This window comes from Gekko japonicus, unplaced genomic scaffold (genome assembly GCF_001447785.1).
Source record: "Gekko japonicus isolate JY-2015 unplaced genomic scaffold, Gekko_japonicus_V1.1 scaffold59, whole genome shotgun sequence".
Taxonomy (NCBI): domain Eukaryota; kingdom Metazoa; phylum Chordata; class Lepidosauria; order Squamata; family Gekkonidae; genus Gekko; species Gekko japonicus.
The window spans coordinates 1,097,652-1,112,488 of record NW_015169174.1 but is presented as its reverse complement, the minus strand read 5'-3'; the positions used below and the strand labels follow the sequence as shown (position 1 = coordinate 1,112,488).

Sequence of the window (14,837 nt, the reverse complement as noted above, 5' to 3'; positions counted from 1 at the left end):
CCATTGTTTTTCTCCCTTCACAGTATGCACATCATCGCAATCTTCATAGGGAGCCCTCAGTGCAGAGGTGTGATTCATCGATTCCTCGTTTAAGCGCATGGGAAACAAACGGCACAACCCCCCCCCCCGACTCACCCGCAGTTGCATCTGATCACACACTGACGGGCATATATAGCCCCCAGCTTTAAAGGGAGGTGTGATCTCGCAACTGCAGGTCAAATTCCTCTGGAGGAAATAGCCTCGCTTCCCCCCCCCCCGTTTTATCGGGCATGTGTGACCGCACCCTTAGAAGGGGCTGGCACTTTCTGTGGCAGCCCACCAAAATTTTGTCCCTGGGGGATCAGCAGAACTACCTAAGAGGCTAAAAAGGGAGGGGGAAATCTGCAGTAATCGTTGCCCTCTCCTAAGAAAACTGAAGTGCATTAAGTCTTTGGAACGTCTGGTTAGATACATACCATTAGTTTTTAATTGGTGGGTCATGCCAATGACACCACCACAGGTGGGGTTTTTTGTTTTGTTTTTACCAAGAAGCAAATCCTCCTAAGGAAAAAGATCAAGGGAACAGTGTTCCCTCTAAGCTAAGTTAGTGTGACCTAGCTCACAGTTTTTCAGCCTCCAGCTCACAGATTTCTGTCTTAGCTCAGGAAGGATGGCTCCAGAGCAAACTAATTTATGCAGTGGCCAAATCGTTCACTCACAACTTTAATGCCGGTAGCTCACAAAGTAGAATTTTTGCTCACAAGACTCCACAGCTTAGAGGGAGCACTGCAAGGGAGCCAGGATGGCTGGATCACTTTGGATTGTCAAGGATCTCAGAAACTGAAATAATTGTTCACTCTAAGAATCAAAGAGGTTAAGAAGTAATGAGTTTAAACTATAGGGAAGTGAATGTAGGTTAATTTTTTTAAGTTCCTAAGTCCAACACTAAAACATTATAGACTTTATATTAGGGCAGGGATACACTATATGACCATCAGGTCAAGCATTTTGAATAACAGGGGGAAACAAGGTTGTGATGGTTACCTAGGGCTTGTTAGGGACTATCACAGCCCAGGGCACCCTACCACTGTGGGGAAAGGGTGGAACTGGGACAGCCCTCAGGAAAGAAGCATCCCAGTTGCCGAGGTGAGGGAAGATACCTTGGGGCTTACAAGGACAAGGGATGAGTGGCCAGGAGGAAGGCAAACCAGGACGAGCTCCCATGGAGCAAAGGCCTCCTCTGGAATAAAGGCCTCCTTGAGAGAAAGGACCTGCTCCGGAGTAGGAGCAGGGAAGTAGGAACTGGCAGTGGCCATGGGAAGAGGGATAAAGGGCTCCAGCAGAAGGTGGTAAGGGAGGTAGCTGGCTGGATGATAAGAAGAAGGTGGGGCCTTTGCAGGCAAGAGAATACCAAGCCTCCTGGATACTTGGCTGATGACATTCCTGGCCCAGAGAAAAGCCAGAAAGAACTTTTCTAACCCAACTCAACCCAGGCAGACCAGCTCCCCCCTGGCTTAACCCTGCAGCAATGGTACAGCAGCCAAGACAGGGTCAAGTAGCAGGGAGAAGGGTTCAGGCTGGGAAAGCAACCCCAGCACCTACACGTGAGCAAGTGGAGGAGGAGAGAGGTAAACTGGCCAAGGTACAGAGTGGTGGTTAATCACTGGAACTGGCATTGTAAAAGAGCCGTGTAATTAAAGGGCACCCTTACCTGGATAGCCCAGGCTAGCTGAATCTTGGAAGCTAAGCACTGAGGAGTTGGCCCTGGTTAGTATTTGGATGAGACCACCAAGGAAGTCCAGGGTCAACATGCAGAAGAAGGCAATGGCAAACCACCTCTGAACATCTCTTGCTGTTCCATTCCAAATACTCTTAATGTAATACACCAGGCCACAGGTAATGCAGCCCGGTATAATCGAGATTATGTGACATAAGCAGAGAGCAGGAGTAAACAAAGGCCACCACAGTTTGGGAATATTGTACAGAGTCCACCCAGAAATAGTCACACGGGGATTTGTGACTCATCTCAGTTAGGAGGCCTCTATTCCCATGATGAGATTCATTTCACAGGGCTACTGATACCAGTGGGATAGGCAGGGTATGCAGTCTCAGACAAAGCACAAGGCATGGAAAATAACAGTAGCTTGTGTGGGATGTAGGGATCCAGCCACGCAGCTTTTCCTCCCAGCAGTCATCCTAAGCCACCACTCATCATTCCATGGACGTGCCCTGCAGAGCTTCATGTCTCTTCTGTGCAGATGGCTCTTAAAGGGCATCTGGGTGCCTACTGCATCCTTCCGGCTGCTCCACAGCAGGGGGTGTCACGATCCTGGCATCACTGGGGCTCTTCTTACTGGATTTGCTACACTGACTTCCCATTCTTGCAGTCTATCTACCAGGACTATCTATCTACCAGAATGCCATTTCCGGCAATCCATCTTGGCACAAGACACAACCAGTTTGTTATTACCTTTAGTTCTCTCAGCACAGCAATCCAGTGTTTGACTGTTTCTGCACTGGAGTTTCCTTGGAGTTGTGCTTAATCCATCTCTTCCTAGTGTGTGTCTCTGGGAGGAATTCTCCCAAGCAGATCTAATGGTAGAGCCACACTCAATGCAAATGTATGTAACAAATTCTATTAGTGTAAAGCACTTGAGGAAGAGGGGTGGTCTGGAGCAGTGGGGTGGAGGATACATAGCTTATCCTGTCTTCTATGGCATCTCGAACACCTCAACTGCTCTCCCTACATAGTTCCAGATTCCATGTGCTTATCTTCACTGACATATGTCTGGAACCCTATGAGGGACAAAAGCAACTGAGGGTAGAAGCTGCAACTGAAAAGTAGAGGTCGGAGGGAATGATCACGCTAACACACCCACCCTCGCTACTTCTCTGCTGAAAAACCATCCCCTCCTGAAACGCCTTTATCCCCTAGATGAAGCAGCCATTAGTGTTCTGCTGTACATATTTCTGCAGAGCATATAGTACCTCCCTAACTACTCAAAGAGATAAACTACATGCTACAGAGACGGGGAACACAAGCATCAGGAAATTGCAGTTATGGTCCTCTCAAAACATGCAGGCAGGTATTTCGGTTGCCAGGGGAGCTGTGCATTGTTTATTCCAACATCTCTGAGCAGAGACCAATGTGTGAATGTGCACGGGAAAGCTGGCTGGCGGGCAGAGGGGAATTCCAAGTTACTCTAGCCCCAGCCTGTCCCAGTAGGAAGCACAGCCTCTGCTGCACAGTCCTCTCTCTATGGTCCTGCCTGCCCCCTCCCTATTCCCAGGGCTGATGCATGCCCAGGCAGCACTGTGTGTGCCCCCAGGCTGGCAGCACGGAGCCTACTTTGTGTTTGTCTCAGAGCTGGTTGGCTGGTGAATTCCCTGGGCAGCCAAGCGGCAGAGCAGAGCTAGATGCTGCAGCGTGGCTGGCAGGGGCTCACATGCACCCAGCATGTGACAGAGCTCCCAATTAACTCCTGCTCCAGTTCTGTGCACACACAGTGAAATCAGCATGGCCCAGGATGACACTGCAACTCATTCACTCACACCCTACACACTACTGCCATCCTCACATGGTCTCCACTGCTTTTGTTCCCACTCACCACCACCCCATCTCCATCCAGCAATCTCTGTCTGCTGCTTCTCCAGCTAACACACACACCCAGCATATTAGATGCAGCAACAGCCTGCCCAAGATTTCCTGACTTCATCTGAGCAACAGCCCCTTCTGGCATCTACCACCCCTCTTGGCTTCAACAACCATTGCCCTGCAAGAGCCCTAACCCTTCAATCCCTCCCTTACTGTTCATGGATGGTAGAACTGCAGCAGCACCTCATTCTTGAGTAGCTCACTATTATGTATCCAGCTCCATAAAGCCACATCTGGTGTGCTGTTTGAGGCACCACAATTATCCCAGTGTCTGCTTTATGGACCTCCTAAAGCTCTTTCACAGCCAGGAACAATACACAAGAGTTTCCCATCTTTAATTGCTCTTCCGCAGCACTAACCATTCTGTTCTGTTCAAGTTTACTGTGTCATTCACAGACTCATTTGGACCTAGCAGATCTAATGGACAGCAATTCCTGGTTATCTGTTTGGCTCCACACGTATAGATGACTTCCCCATATTAAAGGGTGGCACAGGAAGACTACCTCAGAGCAATAAGGCTTTCTCTTTACTGCTAGTGGAGGAGTATGTGAAGAGTTTCGGAGGACGTGCAGAGGTCAGAACCTGCTCAGACACCAGGGAAAAGCAAAAGCAATATGTATGTGTGCACGCATACACAAGACACTGCCTGTATTCTGCCCTTTATCACCAAAGAATCAACATGCAATTGAGTTGCTGAATACGGGACACGAAATTCCAGGCTCTGGTTGCAAATCTTCTCTACGGAATGTCAATTGCACCCCCCAGCACCATGGATTTCCCTTCTCCTTCCAATTTTGCTTTTTCCTGATGCATGGCTCACCAGCAAGTATAAAATCTGCCCTAATATCTGCTCACTCTCCACTTGCAAAGAACAGGTCCTTTTGAAATCCCTGCTTCCTCTACAAGTATTCCAAAGGGTTAAAGAAAGACTTTCTCAGTGCATGTACCCTGAATATTCATCCCATCGCTGGTGAACTGCACAACAGTGCAGGGATCCTCTGGGAGTCAAAGCTAGACAGCCCTAACATAGTGGGTTCCCCCCCCCCCTTGAATATGGCTAGAGGATCCTTGATTTTCAAAGGGAACATCTAGCACTGGCCAAAAATCAATGCAGGGCTTTGGTGTTCTGCTGTAGGATTGTTTGCCAGGAATCCTGGACCTGAGGGATAGGACAGCAGCACAGAATGGATTCTCTATTAGCCCTCCTCTCCATCCACTCCCTTTGCTTTCTCTTTGATGTTAGAGGAGCAATGGACATTTGTGGGAAGCAATTCTAAATCAGAGTCACCCCATCATAAGAAAGGTATATCTAGTCAACTAATCTCACAGTCTCCTTTATCACAAACAGGCTGGCAAAAACCACATTTTTTTGTTGCTTGCGATAATTTACACTCTCTCACATACACACACAAAACCAGTCTGCTTCCAAACAGAGATTGTGCTAATGAAATCAGAATATTTATTTATTTATTTTTACTGATACCACAATGTCCCCTGAGGTAACTTGGGTCTCTGGCATGCTTTAAATTCTCCTGCTTTATTGTTTTTACTATGATGAGTCCATCGATGATCCAAAAGGACTTCAGGACATGAATAGGAAGAACAACCCCTTCAGGAGGCAACAGTGATAGATGGTGCCTAAGGTAGTAAAAGATCAGTCTCTATTTGGGTTGGAGACTGGTTTAAGAGGGCTGGGCGGCGGGTTAAAGTTACACCTCAGCTGGGAATCTCAGCTTTCAAATGTATTTTAAAAAAGAAAACACCAAGACTCTTGTCCTCAAAACAGAAAGGATCCTGGCTAGAGAGTCCACTGGCGTGGACAAGAGAACTTTTGAGCTCTACACAGCAACTTATTCTACCAGCTGGCTCTTATCATCCTGACTCAAAGGATTCCACAGCACGCATCTTTTGCATCCACTTCCTGGCTCACGCATATTCTGAATCATGTGAAAATATTAACAAAGCATGTATAGTCTAGCCTTATTTAATTAGATGGATTTCTATTTTATTCCATCCTAATGGCTCAGGGCAGGTAATAAACTCTGAGGCAATATTTGCCCCAATTTAGAATTTGCATTGCCTTCAAGGAATACACCCAGGTTGACTGGCTCCAGAAGGCTTTTGGACCAGATGGCCTAACATTCTTGGTTCCCATTTTCTGCTGCGATGGCTCCTTTGGAGATTAGCAGGAGAGTGTCTGGCAGCTGCAACATTGGCTGTGAAAGGGCAGGAGGGGGAGGACTGCACCTCTGACTTCAAAGGCAGCATCAGGCAAATTACTTATAAAACAAAGCACCTACCAATAAAGTGTACAGGTCTGACTTAGCTAGGACACAGCAGAGTCCTGGAGTGACCACACGAGGGCCCTTGCAGGCTGCTGAGACACTACTGTTGTACACACAACTGGAAACAGTTTTATTACTGTGGTTCCACGCTGCCTTTAACATGAGGTTATTTCCCGTTATCCCACAACATCTATCCTCACAGCACTGGCAGAGTAGGTGGCACCTTACAGGTAGGTGGTCTCTGGTGGAATACAGATAGGCAGTCTCAAGTACCTACTCTCCAGATTTACAAAACGGGAATATATATATATACTCTTTCCTTACTGTGCATGCAGACATTCAGTGATAAAATAAAATTAAAACATAATCAACAAAAATAAATCAAAAGCAGCAAAATCTGGATGTTGAACAATTAATGGTAGAAGAAGGCACAATGTTTTGTGACAGGTAATCGCAGTGGTGCCTTTGGGTAACACAGAGCAAGCAATGCATAAAGGCAGGCCTTCCCAACTGCACCATAAACCATTCCTTTGCACTAGGTGACACAACAGCATTTGGCTAGCCCACATGTGATAGGCTTGCACTGCAATGGCATTGGAAGCCAAAACTAGCTGGGGGGGGGGAATAATAATGAAAATACAGGAATGCAGTGGTACAGGAGGAATGTTACCCAGTAATAAATGAGCAAAGAACTGGTATCAAAGTTAGAAGCTCATGTGGAAGCCATTCAGAATTGCCCAGTCCAGGCTAGATATCTCTTGTAAAGAGAAGAATAGAAGCTCTGTAGTTAAGTAAGCCTGGAAAATAAAAAAGGGGAGGGTTGTCATACAAAAGTTAGGCCTATAGAATATGACAGGTCCAATGTCTACACTGAAATCTGCCACTACACTGAAATCTGCCCCTGACCTGGCTGGCTGAAGGAAGTTCAAAGGCACAGCCTGAATCAAATACACCAACCATATCCTTTGCAGTTGTGTACACTTGCATAGAGTCCACAGGGAGTGTGGTCCTAGAACTGCTGCACAGGATATCTCCCAAAGGTCATTTAAACAAAACCCTTCTGCACCAAGGGTGCACACCTATAATCTATGTGCTGCTAACAGGTTATACTGTACTGCTCAGAGGAGCTCCACACAGACAGGCAAGCAAGCTGAAGGTCAAGGGATGCATTTGGAAAAACAAATCCAGATGGCTCAAGCAAGTGACCCATGGGAACGGAGAAAAACTGGATTTTTCAGCCAGCCATTGTGAAACCACAACATAGCCACAAAACTTTAAAATGCAGACCTTTTCCCAGGCACCATTTATTTATTTATTTATAAATAAACTTTTAGACCACCCTCCCCTGTTCAAACAAGGCTCAGGGCAGTGAACAACAATAAAACACATTTATAAATTAGTAAGACAATTTAAAACAATGAAATAATACATAATTAAAAACATTTCCAGATGGCGCTAAAAACTTCAGATTGTGCCACTGCCTCGTGGGGGAGGCAGGAAATGGGGGGGGGGAGTGCCAGACAAGATGGAACCTGTCACTGTCCTCAGCTGAAAGCCTGGTGGAACTTCTCTCCGTTACAAGCCCTGAAGAACTGCATTAGGTCCCGCAAAGCATGAATGTTATTCAGAAGAGAGTTCCACCAGGTTGGAGCCAGGATCAAAAAGGCCCTGGCTCTGGTTGAGGACAGCCAGGCGTCTTTTGGGCTGGGGATCACCAGTGGGTTCTTCTCTGCAGATCATAATGCTCTTCGGTGGGGTATACCAGTTGACCTGTGACTTCATAATCTGAACCAATGATTCCATAAGAAACAGTTTTGAAGCACATCTTCTAGAAAGGTACGCAAGTACAATTGTTTGCACACATTACTGTAGTGTTCCGATGGTACAAGAATGTTGTTCACCATGCTTAAGAATTTCCATTACGCTGTTCAGTATATGGTAAATGACACACCACATAGCACAGCTTGGCAGAACTGCGGCAATGAGATGGCTCATCCCTCACCAGCCTTTAGCAGGACTTTCCTCACTATGTGCATTTATTTTTCTTTTTTTTCAAATTAAGTAGCAAAAGAATTTCTGATGCTGGGAATCTGGAATTGTGATATGGGAAAAGCAAGGAATGAACCTAGGGCAGGGCAAGATGTTCAGAAGGCACTGGGGTCATATTCTTGCCAATTTACAGGATGAATGAGAGGCAGTAGCCTTGCCTTATTCTCCCCAAAACTGAAGAAATACAGACCTACACTACATGCCGTGGTAGCTCTTTTGTTGTAACTTACAAATGCCACTGCTTCCCCTTTAAAGGCAAAGGCACCCACAGCTGGAAACTCCTCCAAGTTAATGCAGGCCCCCCTCCCAATAAGAGCAGCCACGCAAGAGGCTCATTAAATGTTTCTAGCTGGCAGGAGGCCAGAACTAGAGCTTGTTTGTTCTATATTCCGATAAACAGTCTGTCATGGGCTCTGGGAGCAAGATCATGGGGAAATCTACAGTTGCAGCAAAAAAAAGAAAGAAAGAGGTTTGCATGCACAGACACACAATCCTAGCTGCTTTCTTATCCTTTGCAACCTTGGAAACAGCTAGTGCTCATTCTCACAGGGGACTTGGTTTTCCTGGGGGACCTTCTGAACCCCCGGCCAACTTTGAGATCTTATCTGTAAACACCTTTGTATGGTAACTCAGGGACAAGACCTAGTTACCACACTGCATTTGTCATATTCCACAGCCCAGGGAAGGTGAGATTTAGCAAGACCTCTTGACACCTAGAACAGGTCCAACCTAGAATACAAATGTCCCCCCCCCACACACACACACTCCCCAGAAATGCAGGATGTCTGCTGGTATCCCCACTACCATCAAACTGAGGATACAGCAAGGATCACCATTCATCTCTATGAGGAATCCTTAATGCAAAATTCCAGAGGAAAGGATGAGCAGGAGGGAGCTGCACACCTTTTGCATATGCTGATGGCAGATTCCTTGGGACAAGGAGTGCCCAGCCCTCCCCCTTCCCTTGTGCTGGGCAGCAGGCAGGGTGGGCCAAGGCAGGGCTACAAAACTGGGAAAGCCTGGAGGGAAGAGGGGGAGAAGGAGCCCACACTGTGCCTGGTGCTTTAAATGTTTGGCCTGGCTTTGGAGGGAGAGCACGTGACTTTCTGCTTGAGGAAGCAGCAGCCGCTCTGGCAGCTTCCAGCGGGAGATGGAGGAGGAGGCTGTGGGGGAAGGGAAGCAGAAGGAAAGGGAAGGGGGTTGTTTAGAAACAGAGATTGCTGCAAGGCCAGGGAAGTAGGTCTATGCAGACAACAGGTAGCAGGGAATGAAGTAACCTTAGAGATAAGGCACTCAGTGGTTTAGTAGGCAGCAGCAGGAGGGAGGCAGCTATGTCCTGGCGGATACTCTACTGCCCCAAGCTCACTCCAGGAATTTGCCCCGTGCACAGTCAATCTGCCCCAGGAGACAGGAAAGTAGAATATCATCAGGCTATTGTCCTCCAGTGGAAATCCTCTCATCTCAGCTTGGGGTGGAACACTGCTGAGGAGTAAAGTATTGATCCTCACAGGGGCAAACCATACCACTCTTAGTTCCAGGTCCCTGAATAAGGGCCCACACGCAAACTCAGACTCTTCAACCGAAACCCTCTCCATACTACAACTTGGTTGTGCAAGAGAAACCAGGCTCGCCTGCTGCATACAGCCCCGTGAAGTCCTCATGACATGTTTAATTGAGTCAAGGGTTACTGATGTAAAGGCACCAAAGGGCAGCACTCCTGACAGGAGACGGGACGGAAAGGTCAGGTCAAGGAAAGCTGGATTAGGAATCCTTTTGATCCTGCTCTGTAGCATTTATAGATGGCTACCACCAGTCTACAGAAACCAGAGCGAGTCATCCTGTCTGCCTTCAGCTCCTTCCTAGCGGAAGTCCCCCCCACACACACACACTGCACCCCACAACTGAAGCACACCCTGCCCCAGATCACAGCCTTCCCTACTGCTCAGGATAAAGAATGCCTGGGACTACACAGGCCTCCCTGCTGGTGCCATGGGCCTCCAGGCCTGCTCCCACTCCCCCATCTACCAGCTAGGCAATAACGACAGGATGGCCAAACCCAGGCTTCACATTTCATGGCTGCAGCTGCCCAAGGACAAGCATTCCAAAAGTGGGGGGGGGAGTTTGCAGATACACCCTATGTTTTTGGGGAGCACCCACAGTTTGCAAGATAGCTTAACTATGAAATAGTCTTTCTGCTTAATGAGATTTCCCCCCACCCTGGAAGCCTAGAAATAAAAGAGCTGGTGATATGAAACCCATTCAGAATAAAGTTCTTTGGCCTAACAATTCCAACCACTCTTTATCTTCTCCACAATTCAACAGCAAGGGGAAATGGGGAAGGAGAGCAAAACAACCATGTGGCAACAGGTTTTTTTTTTAAGAGGCTGGAACTAGAGGGTGCCAGCCCATCCCCCCCCCACACACACACAAACCAGCTTCCTCATACACACACTCACCAAGGCCTTCCAGTCCAAACTAGTAGTGTCAAGAATCATCAACGCTAGCAGTCTCTTTTCAAGTTTGGGAAGGAACACCCCCCCCCCCCTATGCTCAATAAAGTAGAATCCTCCTGACCCAAACAGATCCCTGGAAATTGTCATTCCTAAAATTATTATGATTAACCACCCTAAAACTGAAGAGATGTTTCAAATTTCTGAAGTCCATATACATGGGAGTGGCATGCCCTCCTCTCAAGACTGAAAAAAGGACAATATCATTTAAGATGTCAACATCCCAGTGCTGAATGCAAGCCCCACAGAATCATAAAGAGATACACAAAACAAATCGCACACAGCCACTGTCACATAGGACAAATGCCACCCACAACTATTTTTTTCCTGTTATGTTGATTTAGCTATCCTAGCCCGGATCTTGTAATTCCCAGCATGCCTCTATCAACAGTGCCCCACTGCTAGTCCCCAAACCCTCCCTCCAGCAGAGTGTTACTCCAACAGACATGTAGCCCAGAGCACCTCTGCAACCTCTGACTGGCATGGCACCTCTTCCGCCAACCGATGCCAGCAACCGGGACCCAACAAAACACCCCACCACCACGCGCGCGCATGCAAACAAGCCGATCCCGCCCCAACACCAGATTCCCCCACGCAGCCCGAAAGCGAGGCTCCTGCGCCTCATGCTTGGCTGGGATCCCTTAGCCCGTGTTCTTGGGGCGGGGGCGAGAGGCGAGGGGGCTGTTTTCCGTTTGGCTGTTTTCAGTTGCAGAGGGGCCCGATCAGGGGCAGGAAGGAACTCCCCCTCCCCACGCCCCGGCTTCGAGAAGGATGCGTGCCCGATCCTTCCCCCTTCGCAGCACGCTCAGAGACTCACCTGGGCACGCACAGCCCACTGACATCTTCACATGCCCGGCCTGGCGCAGGGGAGGTGCGACGTGCCCGCTCGGCGGGGCCCTGGCATCCGCCGCCCTCAGAGAGACCCCGGCCCGGCCCCGGAGCAAGGCCCCCCCGAGCGTGGGGCCTCCCCGCAGGGAAGCGCAGGAGGAGCCGCAGCAAGCGGGGCAGCCCGAGCCCTCTCTTTCTCTCTGGCTCTCCCTCCCTGTGCCCGCCGGCGCGTACAGGGCTGGGCTGTTGCTGCGTTGGCCTCGCCGCGCGAGACGATGCGCTCCGATCGCCTCCGAATCCGATCCGGGGGCTGATTAATATGCTAATTGCGCGGAGAAGAGGGAGGAGAGCGAGCGCGAGCTTGTCAAAGTGACCTGAGCCGAGCCGAGCCGAGCCGCGACAGGGAGGGGAGGGCGGAGGGGGGAGGGGCAGCCATGTGACGCAGATGGGGAAAAACACACCAATCTCTGCCAGAGCAGCCACCTCAGGCGGGCTCGCGCGGGGAGGGGACGGAGGGGGTTTGGAGGCGCGCGCCTGCCTCTGTGTGTGTGCGCCCTGCACTCGTGTGGAGACATGTGTTGCTGACACGTCTGTAGACCGTGTGCGTACACACATGTGTGCCTGTCAGGGAGCAAATGTGTGGGCCGCGTGTGAGCGTTCGCTGGAGATGGTTTGGGTTAAATCACAAAACCTTAAAAGAACCTCTAGCGCTGTTCTCCTGCTCCCCTGCGCTTCCTCGGGCATCGTGGTAGGTTTCCTACTTTGTCCTAGTCACGGCTGGCCCAGCCTTTCCATAGTAGGCCATCCTGTCCCAAAACGTTTGTTTCCCTTTGCCCATATCGTATTCAGAGTACGTCATTGCCCACGGAGCTTGCTATCTAACCTGTAAATCGTGCCCGTTAATTTTAGGTACGTGGGGACAAGCTGGGGGGTATTCCGTGGTGAAGGAAAGGCCTTGGGCAAGGTTCTGTGACGCTTTAGTACGGCTTCGTAGGGTCAGGGACTCAGCCGTACTTATTTAAAATAGATCCAAGCTAGCTGAGTCCAGAGCTTTGCTTTGATCTGCCATAGATAAAAACTTTACCCATATGTCAAAGTGATTGATCCTGGAGATAGGAAGCACTTCCTAAAGTGCAACCCAATGGCTCTTCCCACAATTTATAAACATTCCTCTGATTCTTCATTCTCAAAGGAGAACCTTCTTCTCCTTATTTAGTAACATCCTTTGCAAAAGTTCCTTCATTCCAGGGCTCAGGAGTCCTCAGAAGGGTCACCCTTCTCAGTTTTTTCCTCCACAGCAGGATAAATATATGCAGTTCAGTGAGATTTTCTCCTTATGTTTTGCTTTCTATATCCTCAGTCAAGTTTTTAAATGCTCTTTTTTTGACATTCAGTTTCTTTCCATTTTTTTCACAATCTAGTAAACAAAACTGATCACAATTTTTCTGATGAGGCTCAATCATTATTGAGAAATCTGGGACCCATACTTAGCCTGTGTCTTGGATACAGTGTTCCTGCTAAAGCAACACAAAATGGCTTTCCGCTATTTATTATGAAATCACAATAGTGCCTACTGTCAATCAGTTTGTGGCTGGCTGTAATCTATGGGATCCCCCCCCCCCGTTTTAATCCAGCCAATGATCCCCTGTGTTGTATTTACAAGCATTCTTACTGAGTTTCGAATTGCAGTTTTCCAATCCAGTTTTTCAAATAATTGAGAACATTTTCAGTCGGGCTGGCTTTTAATCAATAGTAATTTGCTCTTAATGTTAGTTATGTGAAGAATTATGTTTCCATTCCACCTCTTGGTCATCTCCATACTTGATCACTCCATGAAATTCAGGTCCTAAAATAGCCCATAATTTCAGCAAGGACAAAGTCCCAAAATATGTTTTTGAAACCAGAAAATATTGGTACATATGAAATAATATTAGAGAGAAGCTCCAGTTTTTAACAGTTCAGTTGCCAGTGAGTGACTGTAGCGTGTTCCCTTTTACACATATGAGGCTATGGGTTAGTATTCTGACTCACAGCATTTGGCTTTCAGGCAGGTTTGAGCCTCAGAAACTTCTTAGAAATTAAGCACAGTAATCTGTTTCTATGTCAGGGTTATATATGCCAGTACTATAATGCTCCTTTCAGATATGTTGATTTACAATTCAACAATAAACAGCATAAATTAATCTTTTTTTTTTTAATCAGACCAGATTCTCACTTTTTACCCAACCCTACCTCATGGAATCATCTGTTGATGAGTTATACATGTCTTTCTTCCCCTCCCCTTACTTTTCTTCTTTCTCTCCTTCTTTCCTTCCTTGTGTCTTAATTTAAAATAAGAAGCTAAACAGAAAACCCACAGACAAAGACAATTGTACTGAGCCAACTTTAGGCCAGGGTAAAATCCACCAGTTGAAGTGCCCACACATTGTTGGATCCAGGGGTCATTTCGTAGAAAAAGAGGTGCAGGAGCTCATTAGCATAACTCATTAGCATAACTTATTTGCATATGCCACATCCCCTGACGTCACCGGAAGTGCATCAGAAGGCGACACCCACCGCTCAGGCTCCACTGGACTGTTTTGAACTGCTAGCTATTGGGGGGGGGAACATGCAGATCTGTCCGCACATAGGAGGGAGAGCTTGTACCTGAATAAAACGTGGTCTTAAAGGTGCCACTGGACTGTTTGGGCCCGGGGGGGGGGGCTCTGCAACTTACCTGGCTGCTTCTTGCTCTGACTGAGGGCTGCTGGGAGCAGGGGGTGGGGCTTGTTGCATGTGCCCGCCCCCTGGGCTCTTTACTGCCGGAGCTTCGCTCCTGTGTCCTCCTGCAGGAAATGACCCCTGGTTGGATCTTAGGTTGTAATCCTAAGCACACTTTTCCTTCTCCCAAAATACTAGAACTCAGGGGCATCCAATTACACTGATGGGCAGTAGATTCAGGGTGAACAAAAGGAAATACTTCTTTACATAGCAAGTTATGAAAATGTGGAATTCACTACCAATGAATGTAGTGATGGCCACAGGCATAGACAGTTTTATAAGGGGATTAGACAGATTCATGGAGGATAGGTCTATCAGTGGCTACTAGCCATGGTAACTAAAGGGAGCCTTCACATTCAGAGGCAGTAAACCACCGAATACCAGTCCCAGGAGGCAACATGAGGAGAAAGCCTCAGCCTCCATGCCCTGTTGCTGGGCCTCCAGAGCAACTGACTGGCCACTGTGTGAGACAGGATGCTGGATGAGATGATCCACTGGTCTGATCCAGCACAGCACTTCTTATGGTCTTATGAAGCCCTTTTGAACCCACTGGTATTTATATATGCATAAACAGGACTAGGATCATGCTGTTCATTAGTGGCCAGTTATATTTCTAACTTCCGTTAATTTATCATGCTCTTTTTATACTAAGTTACCACTGGCTACCAGTTCATCTTAGGCGGTTCTAATAGGCAATGATTCATGTACAAATAATACCTTATATTTAAAATAATTATGTATTAATTTCAGGGCTATTTTTGGGCAGGAATG

General features: G+C 47.8%; 1 protein-coding gene across 2 annotated transcripts in view; it reads right to left on the bottom strand.

Annotated features, from left to right (window-relative positions):
• The window catches only part of LDB1 (LIM domain binding 1), a 60,811-nt gene extending 49,131 nt beyond the window's left edge, over positions 1–11,680 (bottom strand). For both annotated transcript variants that reach the window (XM_015415956.1, XM_015415957.1), the window contains exon 1: positions 11,296–11,680. In XM_015415956.1, the coding sequence (XP_015271442.1) occupies positions 11,296–11,320 (25 nt within the window). In that variant the 5' untranslated portion in view covers positions 11,321–11,680. The remainder of the gene's footprint in view (positions 1–11,295) is intronic.
• Positions 11,681–14,837: the final 3,157 nt, after the last annotated feature.